Source organism: Ornithodoros turicata, chromosome 10, assembly GCF_037126465.1.
Source record: "Ornithodoros turicata isolate Travis chromosome 10, ASM3712646v1, whole genome shotgun sequence".
Classification (NCBI taxonomy): Eukaryota; Metazoa; Arthropoda; class Arachnida; order Ixodida; family Argasidae; genus Ornithodoros; species Ornithodoros turicata.
Window position 1 is genome coordinate 35,052,094 of NC_088210.1, and position 19,220 is coordinate 35,071,313.

The 19,220-nt window shown below is 44.2% G+C and overlaps 2 protein-coding genes across 2 annotated transcripts in view; one reads left to right on the plus strand and one right to left on the minus strand.

The window, feature by feature from the left end:
- LOC135370025 (mediator of RNA polymerase II transcription subunit 13-like) overlaps nucleotides 1–14,901 on the minus strand; it is a 41,183-nt gene extending 26,282 nt beyond the window's left edge. Inside the window, exons 1-5 of the mRNA XM_064603692.1 lie at nucleotides 14,699–14,901; nucleotides 5,484–5,727; nucleotides 855–939; nucleotides 722–799; nucleotides 519–661 (exon numbers count right to left, since the gene is read on the minus strand). Coding sequence (XP_064459762.1) covers nucleotides 519–661; nucleotides 722–799; nucleotides 855–939; nucleotides 5,484–5,727; nucleotides 14,699–14,767 — 619 coding nt within the window. The 5' untranslated portion in view covers nucleotides 14,768–14,901. The remainder of the gene's footprint in view (nucleotides 1–518; nucleotides 662–721; nucleotides 800–854; nucleotides 940–5,483; nucleotides 5,728–14,698) is intronic.
- A 96-nt stretch (nucleotides 14,902–14,997) lies between these two features.
- Nucleotides 14,998–19,220, plus strand: part of LOC135370026 (protein hobbit-like) — a 32,794-nt gene continuing 28,571 nt past the window's right edge. Inside the window, exons 1-9 of the mRNA XM_064603693.1 lie at nucleotides 14,998–15,126; nucleotides 16,184–16,307; nucleotides 16,403–16,452; nucleotides 16,946–17,102; nucleotides 17,534–17,652; nucleotides 18,300–18,357; nucleotides 18,427–18,513; nucleotides 18,595–18,640; nucleotides 18,984–19,144. Coding sequence (XP_064459763.1) covers nucleotides 15,050–15,126; nucleotides 16,184–16,307; nucleotides 16,403–16,452; nucleotides 16,946–17,102; nucleotides 17,534–17,652; nucleotides 18,300–18,357; nucleotides 18,427–18,513; nucleotides 18,595–18,640; nucleotides 18,984–19,144 — 879 coding nt within the window. The 5' untranslated portion in view covers nucleotides 14,998–15,049. The remainder of the gene's footprint in view (nucleotides 15,127–16,183; nucleotides 16,308–16,402; nucleotides 16,453–16,945; nucleotides 17,103–17,533; nucleotides 17,653–18,299; nucleotides 18,358–18,426; nucleotides 18,514–18,594; nucleotides 18,641–18,983; nucleotides 19,145–19,220) is intronic.

Consider the following 19,220-nt stretch of genomic DNA (forward strand, 5'->3'; position numbering starts at 1 on the left):
TTACGGAGTTACTTAAAAAAGGAACGAGTTACTTCCAAGTTACTTTAGACACAAAATAGCATTACACAGGTGCAGTGTGACTCAGCAGTTGAGTTCCATCTTGAGCTGCCTGCAGAGGAGTCCAACACGCTTCGACCATTTTCATTTATGCCCAACAATTTGAACGCTTTTACTCCCTGTCGGCACACAATGGTTTAGCTTCATTTCAATGGCAGCGGTTCTTACTTTCTGAATAGAATACTGTCATTGACTGAATATCACATTTTATGGCACGGTGTCAAATGCCACGAAAGAACGGGAGAGAAAGGAAGAAAATACGTAGATGCGAGTGAAGAGCGAATTAAAAGTAACTTAGAACTTGGCAAAGTTACCCGAAAAAGAAACGAGTTCCTCTGAAAGTTACCACAGCCGCAAAAGACCGAGTTAAGTTGCACGTTACCAAAAAGGGAACTTAGTTACAGTAATGAGCTACATGTAACGAGTTACCTGGAACTCTGCAAACAAATGTGAGCACGTACCTTTAGCCCCCGTATGAGATGCGTGCAATATATGCTGCCTCGTGAGCCTGCACACGGCCGGATGCTGGCGTACATCGATGCTCGCGCACACTGTGCTGTCCCCGTGCACAAAGAAGTTGAAGGCAAACGTCAGCTGCGGAGACCTGCAGAGAAACAGACAGCAATGTTGTTCATCCCAATCATACTTTGCTAGTCAAACTGACCCTTTGTCTTTCTCTGAACCATCACTGGGCTGAAGAAACCATCTGCCCAGACGCGTGAAGCCTCGAGAGAGTAGGCACCTACAATTCAAGGTAGTAGTTCAAGCCACATGGAGTGGAAGAAAATATGTCTCACCTCTGGATTAGATTGTGGAGAGCCTTGAAGAGCAACGAACGGCATTCATAGGACAGCCCATTCTCCCAGCTTCCCTGCTCGGTGTCTGTTAGAGTCAATTACAGATTCAATGCAACTGGGCTGTGCAACAACCACATGCTGTTCACACTTTGCTATCTACTTTGCATAGCAAGTTTGTATTTCTGCATTCAGTGTTCATGGGCAGCAACCATTGCTAATGCGAGCCTCTAGAGGGATACTGGTACACGAGTATAGCAATGCGCTACTGTCAGAATAATATTTATTTGGCTCGCGGGTCCAGATGGGGCCAGAACTGGCTGCAATTAGATATGTGTTCGCTGCAATGAAGGTTCATCGTCGATGAGGATGATTTCTATTTCTGTTCTTTGGCACAAAAGCATCTAAGGTGTCTGATTGCTACCATAACTGCCCAATGTGTTGAAGATAGGTTAATAGTGTTTCGAAGAGGGAGAAGAGGAAGAAACTTGCGTCCATTTCATTCATTCTGTCATTGAACTCCTGCCTACCCCCTTTACTTGAATGTACCTTTCCTTTAGACAATATATAGCTTTCGTGATTCACTGGAACAAGCCAAGTTAGTGAAACGCAAGTTATATGTCTATCATTCTGTTGTGCAAGTTGTACGATGCAGTAAGTCCAAGAAGGTACTGTTGGGGACATGGCTGTCTAAAATCAGCACTCCTTGGCTTATCTAATCTCAAATCTCCAGGTGCTGCGAGACTATTTCTTTCGAGTAATAAACACGTGCAGCACACGGTCCACCTTCAAATACAATATTGGCGCAACACTTTCAAGTGCAACGGAGGTAATATGGGACGGCAAAGTACTGACAGGCGATTTTAGCTAACCGTGTCCCCAACAGTACATCATTGCTGACAGGCATCATTTGGTTTAACGCAGCTATAGTTCCACATCCAATACCTCAGTAAGTTTTGACCGGGCGGTTTCGGCAGATACTCAAACATAAATGAACAGGCATTTTCTCAGTGTGAAAGTAACATCATCACATTGAACATGAGAGACATCAAGTCCACCCCCACTGCCTCATTTTAATATTGCACGGCATCCAAATAATTTCATGAGCAAAGTTTTCGTGCGAAAGAAAAAAGAGCCCCACCCGCGTATTTAGGCTCAACAGCCACCGCTTGAAATAATAATGAGGACAACTCCTTCGCGCCCACCTCGACCTACCAGCAAACACCGGCAGGCGGCGGCAGCGACGACGAAGAACCAATCAGTGGAGCAGGAACCCGCGGTAAATCAAGACGCAACAGCGCGCGCGCCACAGGATCGATAACCATTTTCTACGGACTTTTTTATTTTATTTTTTTACCTACATTCACCGGCAGCGGCCGAAGTCAAGGAGCGTGCCACGTTTTTATTCATTGTACAGACAACAAGAAGGTTGGGGAAAGAGATTGCCCTCCTCTCTCACAAGGGCGAAACCACACCGAGTGATCGCTCGGAACATTGGCCATCCCACTGCACGATGGGCTAAAACGGGGTTTTTGGACTGAAAGCCCAAATACTCTTATTCCACACTGATTCAAGTTCCTAGTAGGAATCTGAGCTCTACTGAGGCACATCCTCTGTCCTTCGTCCCGACCATGCAGTTATCCGATAAGTCCGAGCGTGAGCACACGAAAGACAAAAACAACGTCTGTGTCTGTGCCGTGTTCAGCCCTCGGGCTCTGCCATTTTCAGTGCGCCGTAACCTACGACATTATCCGCTTATCCGATAGGAGTGCTACGTATCGGCCCGCGAGATCTGCATCGTGATTGGAAGGCGGGCAGATGGTAGTGGCACGCCCTACCACAAGTTCCACAACTAGCAGACGACAGCACAGTTAAGCTCAAAGCGCGTGTGACAATGCATGGCCACTTGTACAGACGAACCCATTGGGTACGACGGTCGTGTAATCTAATGGGACAGTGCGAGACGGTCACTGAGACGTGTCTCGCCGGAGATTAATTACAGGTTCGCTCTGCAGCAGCAAGACGATGGAAAGTGCGCGCCTGCACAATCGATTGGCCTCAAAGCAGTACGGCGACCGCATGCAGTAACAAAACCTCCGCGCACACGTACAATTTATATAAAGAGAGAGCATCCGTGGGCGAAAAAATTCCCACCCTTGGGTGCTTAGTGCAGTGTGAGTTGTAAATGTCGATGGGACTCTGGATCTAACGCGTAGCCAATGTGTTTCTCTCAACGAAGATCTCCCTTGCGTTGAGGGCTTCCAAAACTTTATGAGGAAGTACGTCCTTTTCTTAATAACGTTCCAACTGAGCTACGTTTATTCTGCTTCGAAATACAAGTTTAGATATACCTTTCTTCCCGGTATCCAGGATATCTGAATGTGATTCTGCATTAGGTTTTGAAAACTTTTCATGGAAAATCACTCGCTCGTTTTTGGCCATGTCACCGTCCCGTCGTGAGATTTGTCTCGAACGGCTGGCGTAAAAAGCTCCGTGGATTCGAGGCAAAAGTGATAAACAACAACACAACACAAATCATAACGCGTACTTCTACGTAACAACACGAATAACCGCGGTGTGTCTAAAGAGTACCGAAAAAAAGTTTGAGGCTTTTCTTTATGCAAACGGCGTTGTCAAGAAGCAAAGAGCGTCGACAACAATCGAGGCGTTGCCTTCTCAGCATCGATTGGTGGGCCAACCATCCAGAGTGCGGTGCCTTTTTTTTTCGAGGGATCATTTTTGGCCCTCCGGTTAATTAATGCGGACGTCCTCGCAGTCATTTCGAAACGATGCGAAAATTGTGCACAACTGATTCACCGTCGAGAGAGTTCTCCCTTTGATACAGAAGGAGTTTTGCACTTGACTAATCGAAGACAAAGTTCTCGTTATGTGCGAGAGAAAAAGTACGGTTTTGCATGGGACCCACAACAAAGAGGGCGTTATAAGACCTCATAAAATAGGTGAGATTAAGAATGCTGATAAAAAAGAAGCCACGCCTTCCCGTGAGATGTTACACCATGCTAGTTGCTAGGCTCGTCCACACGTGAAAACATTTTAGACCCGTCTGTGACCGCGCTTTTTCTCCGAAAGAAAAGAAAAATTACGGAATTATTTCTACATATTTTGTCGCTACATTCGGTTCTTACTCGCAAGAAGGCTCTTTGAGGAGAGAGAAATATCAACTCCGGAAGAAGCGGACAGGTTTTTGTTCCGATTTCTACAGTCATCACTCATCGGATAGAAGCGAAGATTTGGTGCGTGTGAACGCAGCGTTAATAGCCCGCAAACTTTCAATATTCTAGCCCGACCAAAGGCGGTTAAATCACTCGCGTCGAAACCGTTAACAAGCGGGCCCTTCGGTTGCAGGAGAGCCGCAAAGAGCCGGCGATTAGTTGTGGTTGATTGTCGTGGTCGCTCACCGACTGGCAACGCTCCTATGGTTTTCAGCGAAGCGATCGCGACAGATCTTGCCGGAGAAGACGCCTATTTTTAACCAGCCCCGCTTCCTCAATGTGTGTTGCTACTACTAGTGCGGGATACTCGCAGAGCCACAAATCGAATGACAACTATAGTCTTCTTTAGCGACATTGGCACGGTGTAGAAGAGAGTACCCCCTACAGCGATAGAGAAGCCCCTTTTCGGTAAATGACTACGGGTAAATTCGGAACTAGAAAACATTCGTCAACAGTTTATGAATTAGTGTGAGTTTTCTCGCTCCACTTACACAACGCACGCACGCGTGCACTGGAGCGGTTCTCGAAGGACTGCAAAATGCAAACGACAGTACCGGGGTGAAGCTCCTGACGGATCGAATAAAAATTATTTCACTGCCAGGCAAAAGGAAATTCTTCGACCTTCGAAGAACGTAACTTCGTGTCCCAAATTTTACGAGCTGTTTATTCTACCGAAAAGGTAACGCGCTGCCTGGTTTGTAAATAAACTTGCGTACAGTGGGAGTCAGAAGAACGCAGAGAACACTCTCGCTCGAAGGACCATCTGCTAGATTCCGCTTAAAATCTCGTAGGCTGTCAGGTTTGTCCGCGAATAAATTTAAACCCATTATGTGGGCTATACTTATATTTACTTCCGCTGTCAAGAACAGACGTTACCGCTACCTGTCGCTCATCAGCATATGGCCAAAATGACGCTTCGATAATAACAGTAGCTCCTGCAAAGTAAAGCAGACGACAGTGACGACGAGGCATGCCACCACCGCTACGAAATGGCGCCTCACGTAAAATAAAAAGGAACTGAGCCGTGACGACACGTATACAAATGCCCTCACGGAAGGACAACGTGCAGATCAGAGCAGACAAAGCCGACGACCTGCATCACTACAGTCATTGCAGTTAGCCAATTATTGTCAGCACCGTATAGCTCAAGTTCGCCTTCGTGCTTTCATCGCTGTCGTCGTGTATCGACGCGAAAGAATTCGCTCAAGACAGAAACCGCATAAGATACGGGGAAAACCCGCCCGTTTCTGTCACATTCATAAGTTGGACGGGCACACTCGAATAATTTGTCAGGAAAACTGGAAATTTCACGGCCGGTATATCAAAGAAAGAGTTTTTTTTTTTTTTCATTACGTTGACTTAGCGAGTGATTTCAATCAGTTTGGATAGCTGAGCTTACCTGTGAGCTCCGGAGAGACCAATCCGGTCAGGTCGGGTTCTTCGCCGTACCAGAAGAGCCACAGTTCGCGACGATGTTGACTTGGATGGACCGAACGGGACACCCGTCGCCAGACGCACAGGAGGTCCGCACCCAGGCAGCGGGCAAAGGAGGAAAGAACAGGGTCCGAGGGTCCCCCATCGCTGTAAAGATTCTGGCCTGGCTCTAAACTCAGTCGTCTCCATTTCAGACCGCACAGGTCAGCCTAGAACGGAGTCAAACATGGCTCTTCAAACATGGTAGCGACAAAAGCATTCAATTTGGAAAAAGTTGCCGCAATATGCGTGGCAATTATTTTGCATCGCAGAAAAGGCAAAATCTTACACCGCACGATTTTCCTAAACAAACTAATTCATATTAAAACCGGGGCGTGGATAAAAGTTACTTTGCTGCAGCACACGTATCTAACATGTAAAAATGACGCGTCTCAGCGAAACGAAAGTGCACGTCTACCACCTTGCGTCTCGGGAATGCCGGACACATCTCGAGGTTCCGTGTTCGATCCCAGCCGCCAGCGATGTGGTTGTTTGGACCAAGAAATTCAGAGAAGAAACAATCCCGACATTTATTTGAGAACGGCATCAGACGGCATTTGGCCGAGGGGCTCAAAATGTTTCAGATGATTTCTCACAAGATAGTCCAGGGCGATTAGGTAACCCTTTTTGGGTTCCGAACGTTTTTATTTTATTTTTATTTTTTTAAATGGCGCGTTAGCTCCGCGAAACATCTGTGGGTATGAGCGGCGTACAGATGGAGAGAGGACAGCAGGAAGGAGTATGTGTACTGTGCCGACATATTTTTCTGGAAAAGCTCAGACAGCACAGCTGGTGCCGAGATTGGAACCCGCGTCACCTCAGAGCTCTTATTTAAACTCCGCCATCGACGACCATTTTCAAAAGCTTTTCACGTAGAAGGTCGTCGTTCACCATAAATTTCTTGCGGTATGTTCGCTCCCGTCCGAAAAACGTATCCATTCACGACGTCTGCGATTGGCTGCGGGTAGTTCATAGTGCAGTTTTTCGAAAGCCCAGCACAGATTACGCTATGTGTATACATACACACAGGGAATCGGCCACTGCAGTACCCGAATACCGTATCATCTAGATACATTTACGAAATGAAGCTGAATGAAGTGAACTAAAATTAACTGAGGAAGTAAAGCTAAAATCAACTATCAAAGTGGAACATATAAGTAAATAATATGCAGTAAACAGAGGAAGCATAGTTCATTTCGGTCATGGTCACTTGCAAGTCGCAAGCGTGACCAACATTCGTGAAAACCATGATAGTCAACGAAACTGCATACCATACACCTTTGAATAAATATATCCCCCGAGTCTCCAAATTATATTTCAGAATATATATGGACAAGTATTTTAATATGTAAGTTTTGAGGGGGGGGGGTAAGTTTAAGGGGGGGGGGGGGGTACCGAAACCCGAAACTGAAACGAAACCAACAATGGTGGCAACGGAAACAAATATGGACCAGAACGGAGGCGGTAACAGATACAAAAAAGACTCCGTTACCTTTCCCTGCATACGCATTAAAAATTTGTGTTAAAAAATTGACAGACACATTGGATGTAAACGACTTTCCCGTCTGGCGCAGCGCAAGATGACTGGAAATATTATGTAGAGATAAAGTTTGTGATACGGCTACCACATGGTGGAAGCATTCCCCGGAAGACAAGGAGAGCTTGACCATGACTGACATTCCGGCTGACCCAAATAGACAGGAAAAAGACGGTCAGCCATCGAGTCTGGGATATTTTCAACCTCATTCCAGACCTGCAGCTGGAAAGAAATGTTACGTACTGAAAACAATAATTGCATTTGTAGTGCATATCTTTCTGTTGACGTAAAGACTTGGAAAGCAGTGCCACAGAAAAAGGTCCACAGCTGTCTGATGAAAGATGACGAATATGAAACATCTTAATTTTCTCTGAAAACGATGCAAACAACTGCCCATCTGACTTTTACGACCACCGCATTATTTCGGTACTGACGTAAATTGTAGAGACTCGATGTACAATTAGGACGTCTTAGGATCATGGCCCGATTTATTCGTTTGCCTCTGCGTTCACTCTGGCCACATCATCGGTGAGAGTGAATGCTTTTCCTCTGTTTGTTTCATTTAGATGACTCGCTATCTATGCGAGTAGGTGCAAGATTATACACGGATGAAAGCGGTAGTGAGACGAAGAAAATGTAGAATAAAGGGATTCCAAGACACCCGCTACAAACAAAAGATGGCGCACATTTATTACATTACATATATGACTCTTGAGTAGTATTTGTCCGTAGGGAGAGAGAGTTGCCGTGAATGTGGGTACTAGCACGACGGCGAGGAACCTTCAGCTTGGAAGAATCATGACAACGACATCTATTAGCAGCGGCGTACACGGGTGACGTCAGGACCAGCCATGTGAGCCGACGTGCAGGTAGGGCAAGAGTACCGCACGACCTTCGTGTCATTCTGACGTCAGGGCCCGCCCAAGGAAAAAGCCCGCTCGTTGCACACAACCGTACTGTATTTTTCCGCGTATCACATTAAAAAAGCGAGCGTCGAAAGAGCGTCCCGTGAACATTCGTCAAAATAGCTGTCATAATATCAACTATTCCCGCAACCTATGATGACGGACAATTTATCGGGAATGTTGCTGCGGGATCAACTCCAAGCTGGGTTGTTTCTCCTTTGTTCCTCCCTTTTCCGTCTTGTTTTAGAATGTTCCTTCTTTCACGCGAAATTATGGCCTCTTCCGCTTCACGGAGCGGTTGTCGCCTTCGTGTCGGACAATACCCTTTCTGCTGTCCCCTTTTCGTCGTAGCACCGTAGCACTCCGCGAAGGATAGAGAGAGCGAAAGACACCCACACAAAAGCGTGGCATCGCGAAAAGTATCCCGTGAGCAAGGGATCACCTGGACTGGCAAAAAAAAGCTTTTAAAAATCCGGTAGTGGTCGACCCAGCCGCCATTAAGCCATCCTCCGATGGCACGCAGCGTGGGAACAACAGTGATCGAGGCAAGCCATACGGTGGGGGGTTGGTGGCAACGGTGTAGCGATAAAATACTGGCTAGAGGAATACGACCGAGAAAGCAAAGCCTTTCTTATTGTCACCATCAACGGGGAAAAATTGGCTGGAAGGGCAGAACTAGTAGTGCCAGTATACCTCGGCAAAACTTTCTCTCATGCTCAATGTGGCGGATGAACTGAGCATGAGTGAGCAAACGAAGAGGTGAGCGCTATGCAGATCAGCCGGACGAGTACCATCCTAACCATCGCGAGAGATATCTGGAACAGTTCCAGAAGGCAAAAGGGCTACACGGAGGAACGTGGCATTCTCGACGAATATGTCCAACTGCTTACTTGGCAAAACCCACACTCATGAACATGACCGTTCATGCTCAATGTGGTGAATGAGCACAGCATGAGTGAGCAAACGGAGAGATGAGTGGGGCAGGAGTGAGCAAACATGGATGGACCTGAGCTGGAGATGTGTGAGCCGGAGTCGCAAGTGCCGACCTCTGGAGCCCAGTGCACCACCATCTATGATAGGCATCAGATCCCCTTTTCTTCAGTCAAATTTCTCGTTCCGGCGGGCAAGTTTTTGTAAAGTATCGTCCAGCTATCGCGTTGTGTGTGTCGTCTGCTTTCATTCTCTACTGTTATCCCATCAACGTGGAGCTTCGTCTGAGTCATATTCTCGATTCAAGTGCCGCTCGTTTGGGCTGCGCGATTTTTTAGTTCCTGCTTATCGACGACGTTCTCGTTCTATGGCGGAAACTACGCAGGAAGAAACAAAAATGTCAGATGAGGTCCAGAGAATTTTTAATTGCTGCGTGCCTCCTTTCAACTGAACCCCAGACCATTCGGTTAGCACAACAAGTGTCGTTCAGGACACTTTTGGTGCAAAATATGATCATATTTTCTGAAATCCCTTCGAACGAGCAGGGTAATGAAAACGAGACAGTTCTATTGCTGAAGGAGTCTTTCCCGCCTCGTTTAAAAAATGACGTTTTCGACGCCATCGGCATTTAAAAAATCGTTGATCGGCATAGCTGGCCGACCATTATGGCGACCTGACAATCACGCACCAACTCCAGTCAGCGGGTGTCGCAAGCAGCCGTAAACAGTGCGAACTATTTCTCCGTTGCATCTCCTCTTATTGAACGCGTGCCAAAACAGACGACCATCCCAGAGATAAAGCTCGTGTTGTTGCGCGCATGGCGGTCAAGCTGCGAACAGATTGTGACAAGCTGAAATGAAATAGGAGAGGTTTTCTCGCTCTCCACAACTGTTTCACAAAACAAGAACGGCTGAGCCAGAGCGTCTTTTATTTTGCACTCCAAAAGCGCAGTAAATTAGGGTGCATTACATCTTACTGTCAACATGTAATGCTGGAAAACGAGGTCTTATTATGCGTTTTCTCTTCGATGACGGTGAGACACCGGGAGTACGTCACAGCACACGCAGACGACACCAATCGAGCTTCAAAGAGCAGACGATATTTCTAGATCACATTGATGGCAATAAGTCAAGCGATAGCAGATGACGTTTGTTCGTGAGTTGCTGTTACGCTCCATTTCAGAAGTAGATCGAGCTCGTGTTAAAATGCGCTCCCAACAGAAGTATCGAGATAATGCGCTAGTAAGAAACGGGTGCGCTCCGTTGAGCGCCAAGACACTTCTCTAGGCGCAGAAACGGTGGGAGGCGTGATGTCAAAATGACGTCACGGGAAAGCAGGCAGAAATCTTAGCAGGAACGATGACATTCGGTGCTGCCATTTTTATGATCAGATAACAAATCACGCCTTGGTTATTTTCTTCACAGAGACGAAAGTGACGATCATTTTTTAATGTCAGTCAGGCAAAAGGAAGCCACATTGTTTAAAATTAGCAGACTTTGGATGGTTTGCTCTGATTGTAATTTTGTAATCCGCCTTTTGGGGAAAAAATGAAACAATATTTTAGTACGCACGCTGTGTGCCTCTTGCACTTGGCCATTTTCCACCCAATGAAGAAATGAGGGTGCCATTGAATACACAGTGTCAATAAATTGCTACAACTTGATCGTGTTTACCATTGCATTCTTGAGCAAATACGCTGCACGCACATATTCTATTCGTTCGCACACGTTCTATTTACAACCTCATCATCATGGAAAAGGGTCAATTTTTTTATGCCAACATGGAAAGATGGTCGTATCAGATCCATTTGCCTTTGGTGTTGCTGCATAGGCAGCTCGAAATGCATGTAATGGCAGCTATACGAGATATTTTCATCGGTCAAATTTTGAAACTGCCAAAGTCAGGTCCTTTGCTCGGATTGGCCTTTCTGCAAAATTCTTCTATGTCAAAATACAATTTAGGTACTTCTTCAGTCTTAAAAATGTCTCACACATATTCCTTTGAACATATGTTCCAATGAAAAGATCGCCAAGAAGCAAGCGAACTGGTGAAGTTGATGTATAATGTAAAACTCCGAGACTAGGGAACACGAAGGGACAGACAACACAAAGTCTCAAACCAAGAAAACCAAGTCTCAAACACAAGACTTGGTGTTGTGCCTGTCCCTTCGTGTTCCCTAGTCTCAGGGTTTCACATTATGCATCAAATATTCTACATAACTTTCATTCAAAATAAAAAAAAAAGAAGACGGCTATTTTATATAGAAAAAAAAACTAGACTTTCGTGCAGTAGGATGCACTTCTTCAGGTAAATAATAATAACTAACAATAATAAATAATAAAGGTATAATAACTTCAATTTATTCTGCAAGGGTGACTGAATCTATGATGGCGGCTACCAGAAAAGTAGCCCATGTCAAGTTCATACAGATAACAGATCAGAAAAGTTTGAATGCAATATTTGTTGTCATACCACTGCGCTAATTCTTGTTCTCCACTCGCTCACTAAGAGAATTTCTCCTCTGTATATTTAGCGACTGGACTTATTTCACTAATACAGCAGATCTTCAATTATGATAGGACTTTACCAGATGGGATTTAACAAAAATTTCGTGGATGACTGACCAATATAAGTTACCTTGTTATTCTACCATTGTTAAAGTTACAAATGTTTTTGTAATTTTCTAAAACAGCTACAACGATCTTTGTTTACTTCTCCCAAAGGCAAAACTGTAGCAGAATGATTAAATATCTATGTTCAGAAGCTTTGACAATCCAATATATATCCAATATCCTGGTGCCAATATAATAATCTGTTTATCAGTCTATAACTTTTCATTTTATTGTTTATTATTTACTATCAACTTAAATAACACTGAAAATGCAACTATAATGTTCCATTACATAATTAGACGGATTTATATAACATGAAAAATGCTGCTTACCTAGTTAGGATACTAATACAAAATCAGTAGCTTAAACAGGTGCATCTACTGTGAATCAGTTGAGAAGCAATTTTTAAAATAATGAGACCTTGTAGGTGCATTTTTCAGTTGAAAATGAAATTAAGAGACACTGGCTTGACGTAACAAAGTAACAACTTTACTATGACGTTTCGACACCCATAAGGGCATCATCATCAGACAGGACAAACAAAAATGAGTTTTGTCTTGTCTGATGATGCCTGTATGGGTGTCGAAACGTCATAGTAAAGTTGTGACTTTGTTACGTTAACCCAGTGTCCCTTAATTTTATCATGTCTTCTGGCTTATGATCTATCTTCAACGCGGTTAAGTTGAAAATGAAATATACAGATAGCGAACAACCCTATGAATGACCTAAACATACAAATATAACAATCATAATAAAAAAAACATTCCTTGGCTCGACTACCTAACCTCTCTGTGACTACTTACTGGCTGCTTTTATGGGGCAACTACAAACACATTGCCCTTTTGTAGAGGCTGGCAAACTACAAGTTGTCAATATTTTTGATGCCACACTGGCTATAATACAGCTACAAAGCAGACTTTTTATGTTCACAGGCAATATTCCCCCGTAAGTGTGCTTGACGAAAAAATGGATAACCCACTGTGTTGGCCAGTTTCCGTGGATCTAGCCAGAATCTACGGAGCGCTCCTCAACTGGCATTACCTAACCTGGATGCTAAATTATTGACAAAAGACAATTATTGACATTATTGGTAAAAGACACCAACCAGACTGCACTCAATTCTTATTTCCGAAACGGCTGTTGACATTACTTTCTCTGAGTATCCTGGTCAGTTATCACAGACTTGACGAGCAGTGGCAGGATTCTTGCGTACCAAACCGACTGTGCAGTGACTAGCAGAGAAATCCATGTACGGATACTACACTGAGCTCCAGACCAAAATGTTCTTTTATCTTTTATCCTGTCACTTCTCAACGCTGTACTAACGGGTAAGGAACGAGATCTGCCATAAAATACAACAAACTTTACTCTGTTTTACGATGGAAACTGACGTTTGAGTCCTACAGCTGGTTAACCTTTCAGCGACTTCCTACCATTCGTTACTCTATTTTAACTGCGCACATTGACAAAGAAAGTGGACAGGAATGCAGAGTTTCTGAACAGGACCACCAACATAAAGCTGGCTGTGAGGGTTGTTGGTCTAAAAAACTGGCCCTTGCGAACGTAGCCTCGAAATTGCCCATGACATGAAACTGTTTAAGGCACACACGTTGAAACGGCAATGTGACACCTGTTTCTAACAACACTGCTCATGGAAGAGATTTTAGATTCAAATATTTCGAATGCTTTCACGTAATGGCAGTCTAAGTGCATCACGATCCTCTCACTGTTAACAAAATTGCGAGAGACTCGGGCTCATTGGCACTTTAGATTCATGATGTACAAGTGCAAACGAAGAAACAAGGACACAAATGCATGTCCTTGTTTCTTCGTTTGCACTTGTACATTATGAGTCTCTCACTACTGTTTAATATCATAAATGCATCGAGTGATATATCTGCTGTCTTTTCATAACGAATGTTTTTGCACGCTTATTTACATTGAGTCCAATGCTAACAGTGTAGTCTGTGGGTATACAGTTAATATAAAACTGTGCATTCCTATTACTAAAGCGTGGTTTTCTCGAGATGCTGATGAGAGCTTAAAGTGAGCTCTATTGGCAATGTGTCATGCTTCTGTTTGCTCTTCAAGTTTATTGCATAACCTTAGTGGACAGCTGAAAAGGGCACTTTAGAGGTAAGCTTGTTAGCAGTTTGATCAAGCTTAGCAAACGCATTATGATCTGGTTCCTCCCGCGAACACTGAACTAGACAGACTCTGCTAAGCAATCGGCAGGTATGCTATTCGTCGTCACCGGAACAACACTGTCAAAGAAGCTATTTCTTCCAGAATGGCGGTGGAAAGAAAAAAAGCGGAGAAAACCTCGGCGGCACCGATGTGGAAAGGGAAGCACACCTTTCGGTCTCCCCCTCTGGCAAAAACCAAGAAAAATGCCCTTTCCCCCGACAACATCCAGATCTCGTCCTTCCCCACAAGGCTACGGACAAAAACACCGCCCGGTTCCGTACGATCCACGCTATACTGCACGTCACAAATGGCCACGGAAATCTGTCGAGATAGACTTGCCACCTTTTTTACACATGCCAACTTAATCGGGTCACGGAGGCGGAAAACCTTCCGCGTTCACACACACACCAACTGGGGGGCTGACAATCTGACGAAAAAGGCGTCTGTGTGTGAACAGCTCCCGTTCAAAACGATCACCGCGGTCAAACACCGCCGTGGCGCCCCCTCGACATGTTTGAAAGGACAAGGAACGCGATTGATGAGATCACGTCCACTCATGAAACCCTCACGACTGGAATAAAGCACGGCGACGTGGCTAGGCCGTTCGGTACGAAGCCAAATAAGCTTCTCACTGACACACAATTACGAAAGACACTACCCACGTTCAAAAATATCATCCAACACTAAAAAGGCCGCCAACACATTAGCTTTGGCGGAAAAGTGAACAGTATGACCTAGGTTTTCTGCTCGTTACAATGGGTGACCCATGTCCTCATTTGAGGCTAACCGCGGCCCAAATCTGCTCACTTTAAACCATCACAAATGCATTAAAGGCTATTCTGGTGGGAGTCCGAGGGAATAATGTATATCCTTGCTGTCTATAAACACTGGAGATGAGTAAAATAAGCCTAACATAACCGAAAAGGCAAAATGCTCAGTGGGATACCGTTGAGAAAAAGCATGTACTCACCAATGCAAAGAAATTTGTGTGACAGTCCTCAAGACTTGCACCATTCGTCACTAAATTCGGATGCGTCATGCTGACTCCATCGCACTGAGCGTCCTTGGGACCAAGGGTTGATTCTAGGTGGTCTCTAAATCCATGAATTTAGGAAAAATCCCGATCTCAATAAAAATCCATCAGAAGATGGCGACAGAAGATGGCGGATAGGAAACAACAACGCGCTAAGTGACAGAAACAGTGATTGGATGACAATGGTCATGTGGCAAGTCACGTGGTTTCAGGTCGACTACATTAATATGGCGGCCCCCTGTGCCGACGTTAAGGTTGTGAGTCTCGGAGACGGGTAGAGGAAAAAAAATGCATATTACTACAGTTATTAGCGCTTGTAGTTTAATAGTTATATTTATATGCGCACTGCTGACTATAGGCTCCCGGTACGTTCAGATATTTTCTTTTTCTGCGCGTAAAGTCGTGATCTTTTGTGCGCACTACATTGGCCGGTATCTGTGAAGTTCTACTTGGTCCTGTTTCAGTTTCCGATTGGGTCTTATTTTTGAGGAGAGGGCTTTGTATTGCTCACTACACAATTCCAGTGTCATAACGGACGTGCACCTACACTTGCATAAAGTGAATTTGTCAGAAACATCGTTCCCACTGATCCTTGAGTACACTGGAATTTGAAAATGCCAGTTTCACAGTCCTTGAAAACCCTCGATTTTGCATCTTTTTCTTGTTCTCATGGAGCTTCTAGTGCGAACTCCGATTATCGAGAGTTAGAACTATAGTTTCGAAACCACAGGAGTTAGCGCTCTTTGCAATAGGGTTCAGCATCAAGAAATGATATTAATCCTTCGTTATATTAATCAGTTTTTCTTTCTGTCACATGATCTTTAACATTTAGGAATGGTCAGTCACATTTTTGTACGGATCACAGTTGTGCAGTCCCTGCGTGTATTCTCTCGTGTGATACTTGGTGCCTATAAATATTTTTGTGAAATATTGACGCCCTGGTTATAAACTGTGTTTTACATCCCAAACAAAATGATGACCGAGCCTTAAAATTTCCGTGAAAGACCCTCGAATTTTTGTTTCAAAATTCACTGGGAACCTCGAGAAAGCAAGAAATGGCAGCACACAGCTAGCAACATCCAAAGGAGGGAAAAAAATTGATGGAGCATCATTCCGGAATTTATAGTCTTGCTCGCCATGTTTTTATAGCATTAGAATCGGGGCCTGTGAGAGGATATACACTCGCAAGACATTACGTACACTGGAGTGTGGACCAACAGCTGTTATGCTATCTGATTTGACAGAGTGAAACGATTATGTCGGCTTACTTGATATGTTGCCCCAGATAATTAGTTCACACCTCTCGGAGATAACAGCCACAGATGTAAGGCATAGTGACACACACTTTCTAATGCATCTGGAGCTTTGGAACATTCATCTATGAGAAATCCATCAGTCATATCAGCACATTGATGGTTTCAGATTCCTTTCGTGGTATTTGTCGAGACATCTACGAATTCGATACGGCCTCAAGCTTAAAATTGGAAGCATTGGTTTCTTCACTGTTCAAGGGCTCTACCTGCAACTTTCAGATGGCACCACTTTGGTAATTGCGCAGCTTCATAACACAAATATGATTACACTATTGGGTTAGAACATCAACACGCTTGCGTGGAAATGACAACCATTCTCGTTTTTCAGGAAGTCGAGAAGATATGGCTCTCCAGTAACTTATTCTGCAAAAGATACTGGTGAGACAGTTCAATACACCCTACATGTTCTTTATTTTTCTGTCTCTTGACCGAAATTAATGCCAGCATAGTGCCAATGTAGTGACCTATAAGCATTGAGTCACTCTGCTACGTGTAGAAGATACAGCAGTGTTACCACAAAGATGATACATTAGGGCGTTTTATTTCAAATCAGCCAGAAGTTTGAGGGGAAAGACAAAAGTCTGTGAAAGCATGACGAACAGCAGCAGACAAGTGCGTATGAGCTGTGGTTTCATAAGAAGATCTGTTCATTTGCCTACCACCTTTGCTTCGGGCAATTCACACCAATTTGAAATTAATGGGGTTATGAAAATGCAAATCATCAAAGCGACACCATCGCTCTTGCAATGGCCACTGCGCATGGCACAACTTTTTACGGTACTACACTGTAGAACAGTACTGGTGGCGTGACATATTTTTGGTCAAAATGGGGATAAACGGAGCCCTCACTGAGGTTCATCGTACTTCTTAGTTCCTTCCTGGTGGTATGCCTGGGGGACGTTCGACTCCAAGTTCACCTAAGCAAGCTCCTTGAAAGCAATCCCATGCACAAGGTTCCTCCTGACAAATATGTCTCTGTCGCCCCTAAGAGGATCCAGCTGTCGCGCCGGCTGACATCGATTGTTAAGGTAACACGCTCTATTGCGCGCAAAGATGTAAAAAAATTTAATGTTCATTGCACCTCGGGGAAACACCTTTGATGTTTGTGTGATACGATGCGAACAAGTGTAATTAACTGGTTGGCATCTTGAACTTGAGCATCGTGTTTTTCCTGCGTTTGCGGTCGAGGTCCTGCAAAACAGTAAAAGATTTGCATAAAGCATTATAAACGAATGTGGACATGTTTCTGCGTTGTGCACGTGTGAGGGTAGCACGTGACATGATGAGAAGAAGGAAATGCCAGGAATGTAAAGTCTGTCGCACAATCTTTCATTGTTCGTATTGTGGAAAATCTTCAATGCTGTTCATAATTATTATCTAGGAATTGATAAAATTCATTTTACGTAACGTTTATAAAAATGTGTGAACCTTCGAAAATGACGTAGAATAATTCTTTCAGGGTGCCTCGATTCACATCTTCAACGTGAGCGTCATGCAGCTGGGCTCTCCCTCCTTGGACTGTCTTCTCCACACGACTGCGCAGGAGTTGGCATTGCATTTTCTTGCACAAGGAAGCAAGTAATAGAGCTACACACCTGCCAGTAATCTATCATGACACACTGTAGTTAAGGGCCCGGTCACATAAGATTCACTCGGGGATGTCAGTTACTTGTAGGTGCAAAGTTTCATTCAATAGAACCAGCTAGTTTTGGGACGAACGAGAAAAACACGTCTAGAATTTGATTTCGATTTTACAGTGACGTGAACTGATGCAGCTTGGACAATGTCACAGCATTGTGTGATCAAGATTAAGTGGTTCTCTGGGTGGCTTCGGTGCTTGGCAGTGCATATGGTGTTGAGGTGGAGGTTTTATTTCAGCAGCTGTAAAATTGGGCAATATAATGTGAAAGAGCGGACTATTAGGTTAGAAAATAGAAAACTCTTCTTACATTTCAGAGGAACACCAGAAACTGATTTCACCCGTGCCTGAATCACACGAGGGTCTAATTCTAAATGCAAACGTTAATAGTACAAAATACTGTGTCTGCTGTTTCTTTGGGTGCGGTCTGTCACTTTAAATGTGCCGAGGCTCAATGCATGGAAGGTGCACCTTAAACATCACTTTGTTTTAGTTGACTAAGGGAATAGAACAAGTTTCACTTGAGCATTTTCACCATTCAGTATTGTTATCCTGAGGTACTTACATGCCCTTTTCCTCCTTTAAGATGCCGGGCAAGCTTGAATGTAACCTCAGCTGTTGTTCGCATCTTTCAACATCCGCAGGTGTGAGGCTTGTCCTTGAGAGTGCCAAGCCCGGTTGTAATGTCGGGCACGCTGTTGTAATCCTTGCAGGACACAAATGATTCCTGTCTAGCTAATGTGTCTGTGAATGTTGAAAGCAGTGTAACTCTCTCGTCTAAGAACATCAGACACGTGCATGTGAGTTATTTTTGTTGTGTTTTGTTGTTACTTTTGTGGAGATTATCCTGAAGTTTCTGCAGACTTTATGGTGTCTTTCAGGCCATCACCCTGTGTATCCGTCAGCCGGAAGTAACGCTGTACGATGGTAATCTTCTTTTACTCCGTTTATCTATTTAGTATTGTTTATTGTTGACATGGAACAAGGATAGCAGTTCATAATCATGTTCCGCAAAGAACACGCAAGTGCTACCATATTCATTGTCACATAAACGATGTCCCCCCCAAGTACTACAGGAGCAGGATGTTGATTGGCTACACAAAATTGGCTTATATTTAAGTGGAGAAAGTAGGTCTTAAAGTAGGTAGGTAGGGCTTAATTAATTAACGGAACAAAATTTGGGTCTCTTCTTTTTGTATTCATGGTGCATATATTTGTATTTGCAAGCTATAGTCATGGTGCAGACATAAATTGTTGCCCTACATTTCAGGCTTTTCAGCTGAAAAGTTACTGGAGTCATTTGTGCCGAAAGGGGCATTCAGACGTCCATCACAAGATTTGGAGCTGGCACATCTGGTTAACAAAGAAAGTGAACATGCTGACAGCACCTCACAGAATAAATTGCAGTCATTGCTGGACATCTGCCCAGAGGTACTGTAATCTTCACGCATTAACGAGCATGTTGTACTCACAAATCAGCTCTTGTTTTTGGTTCATCTTGGCTGAG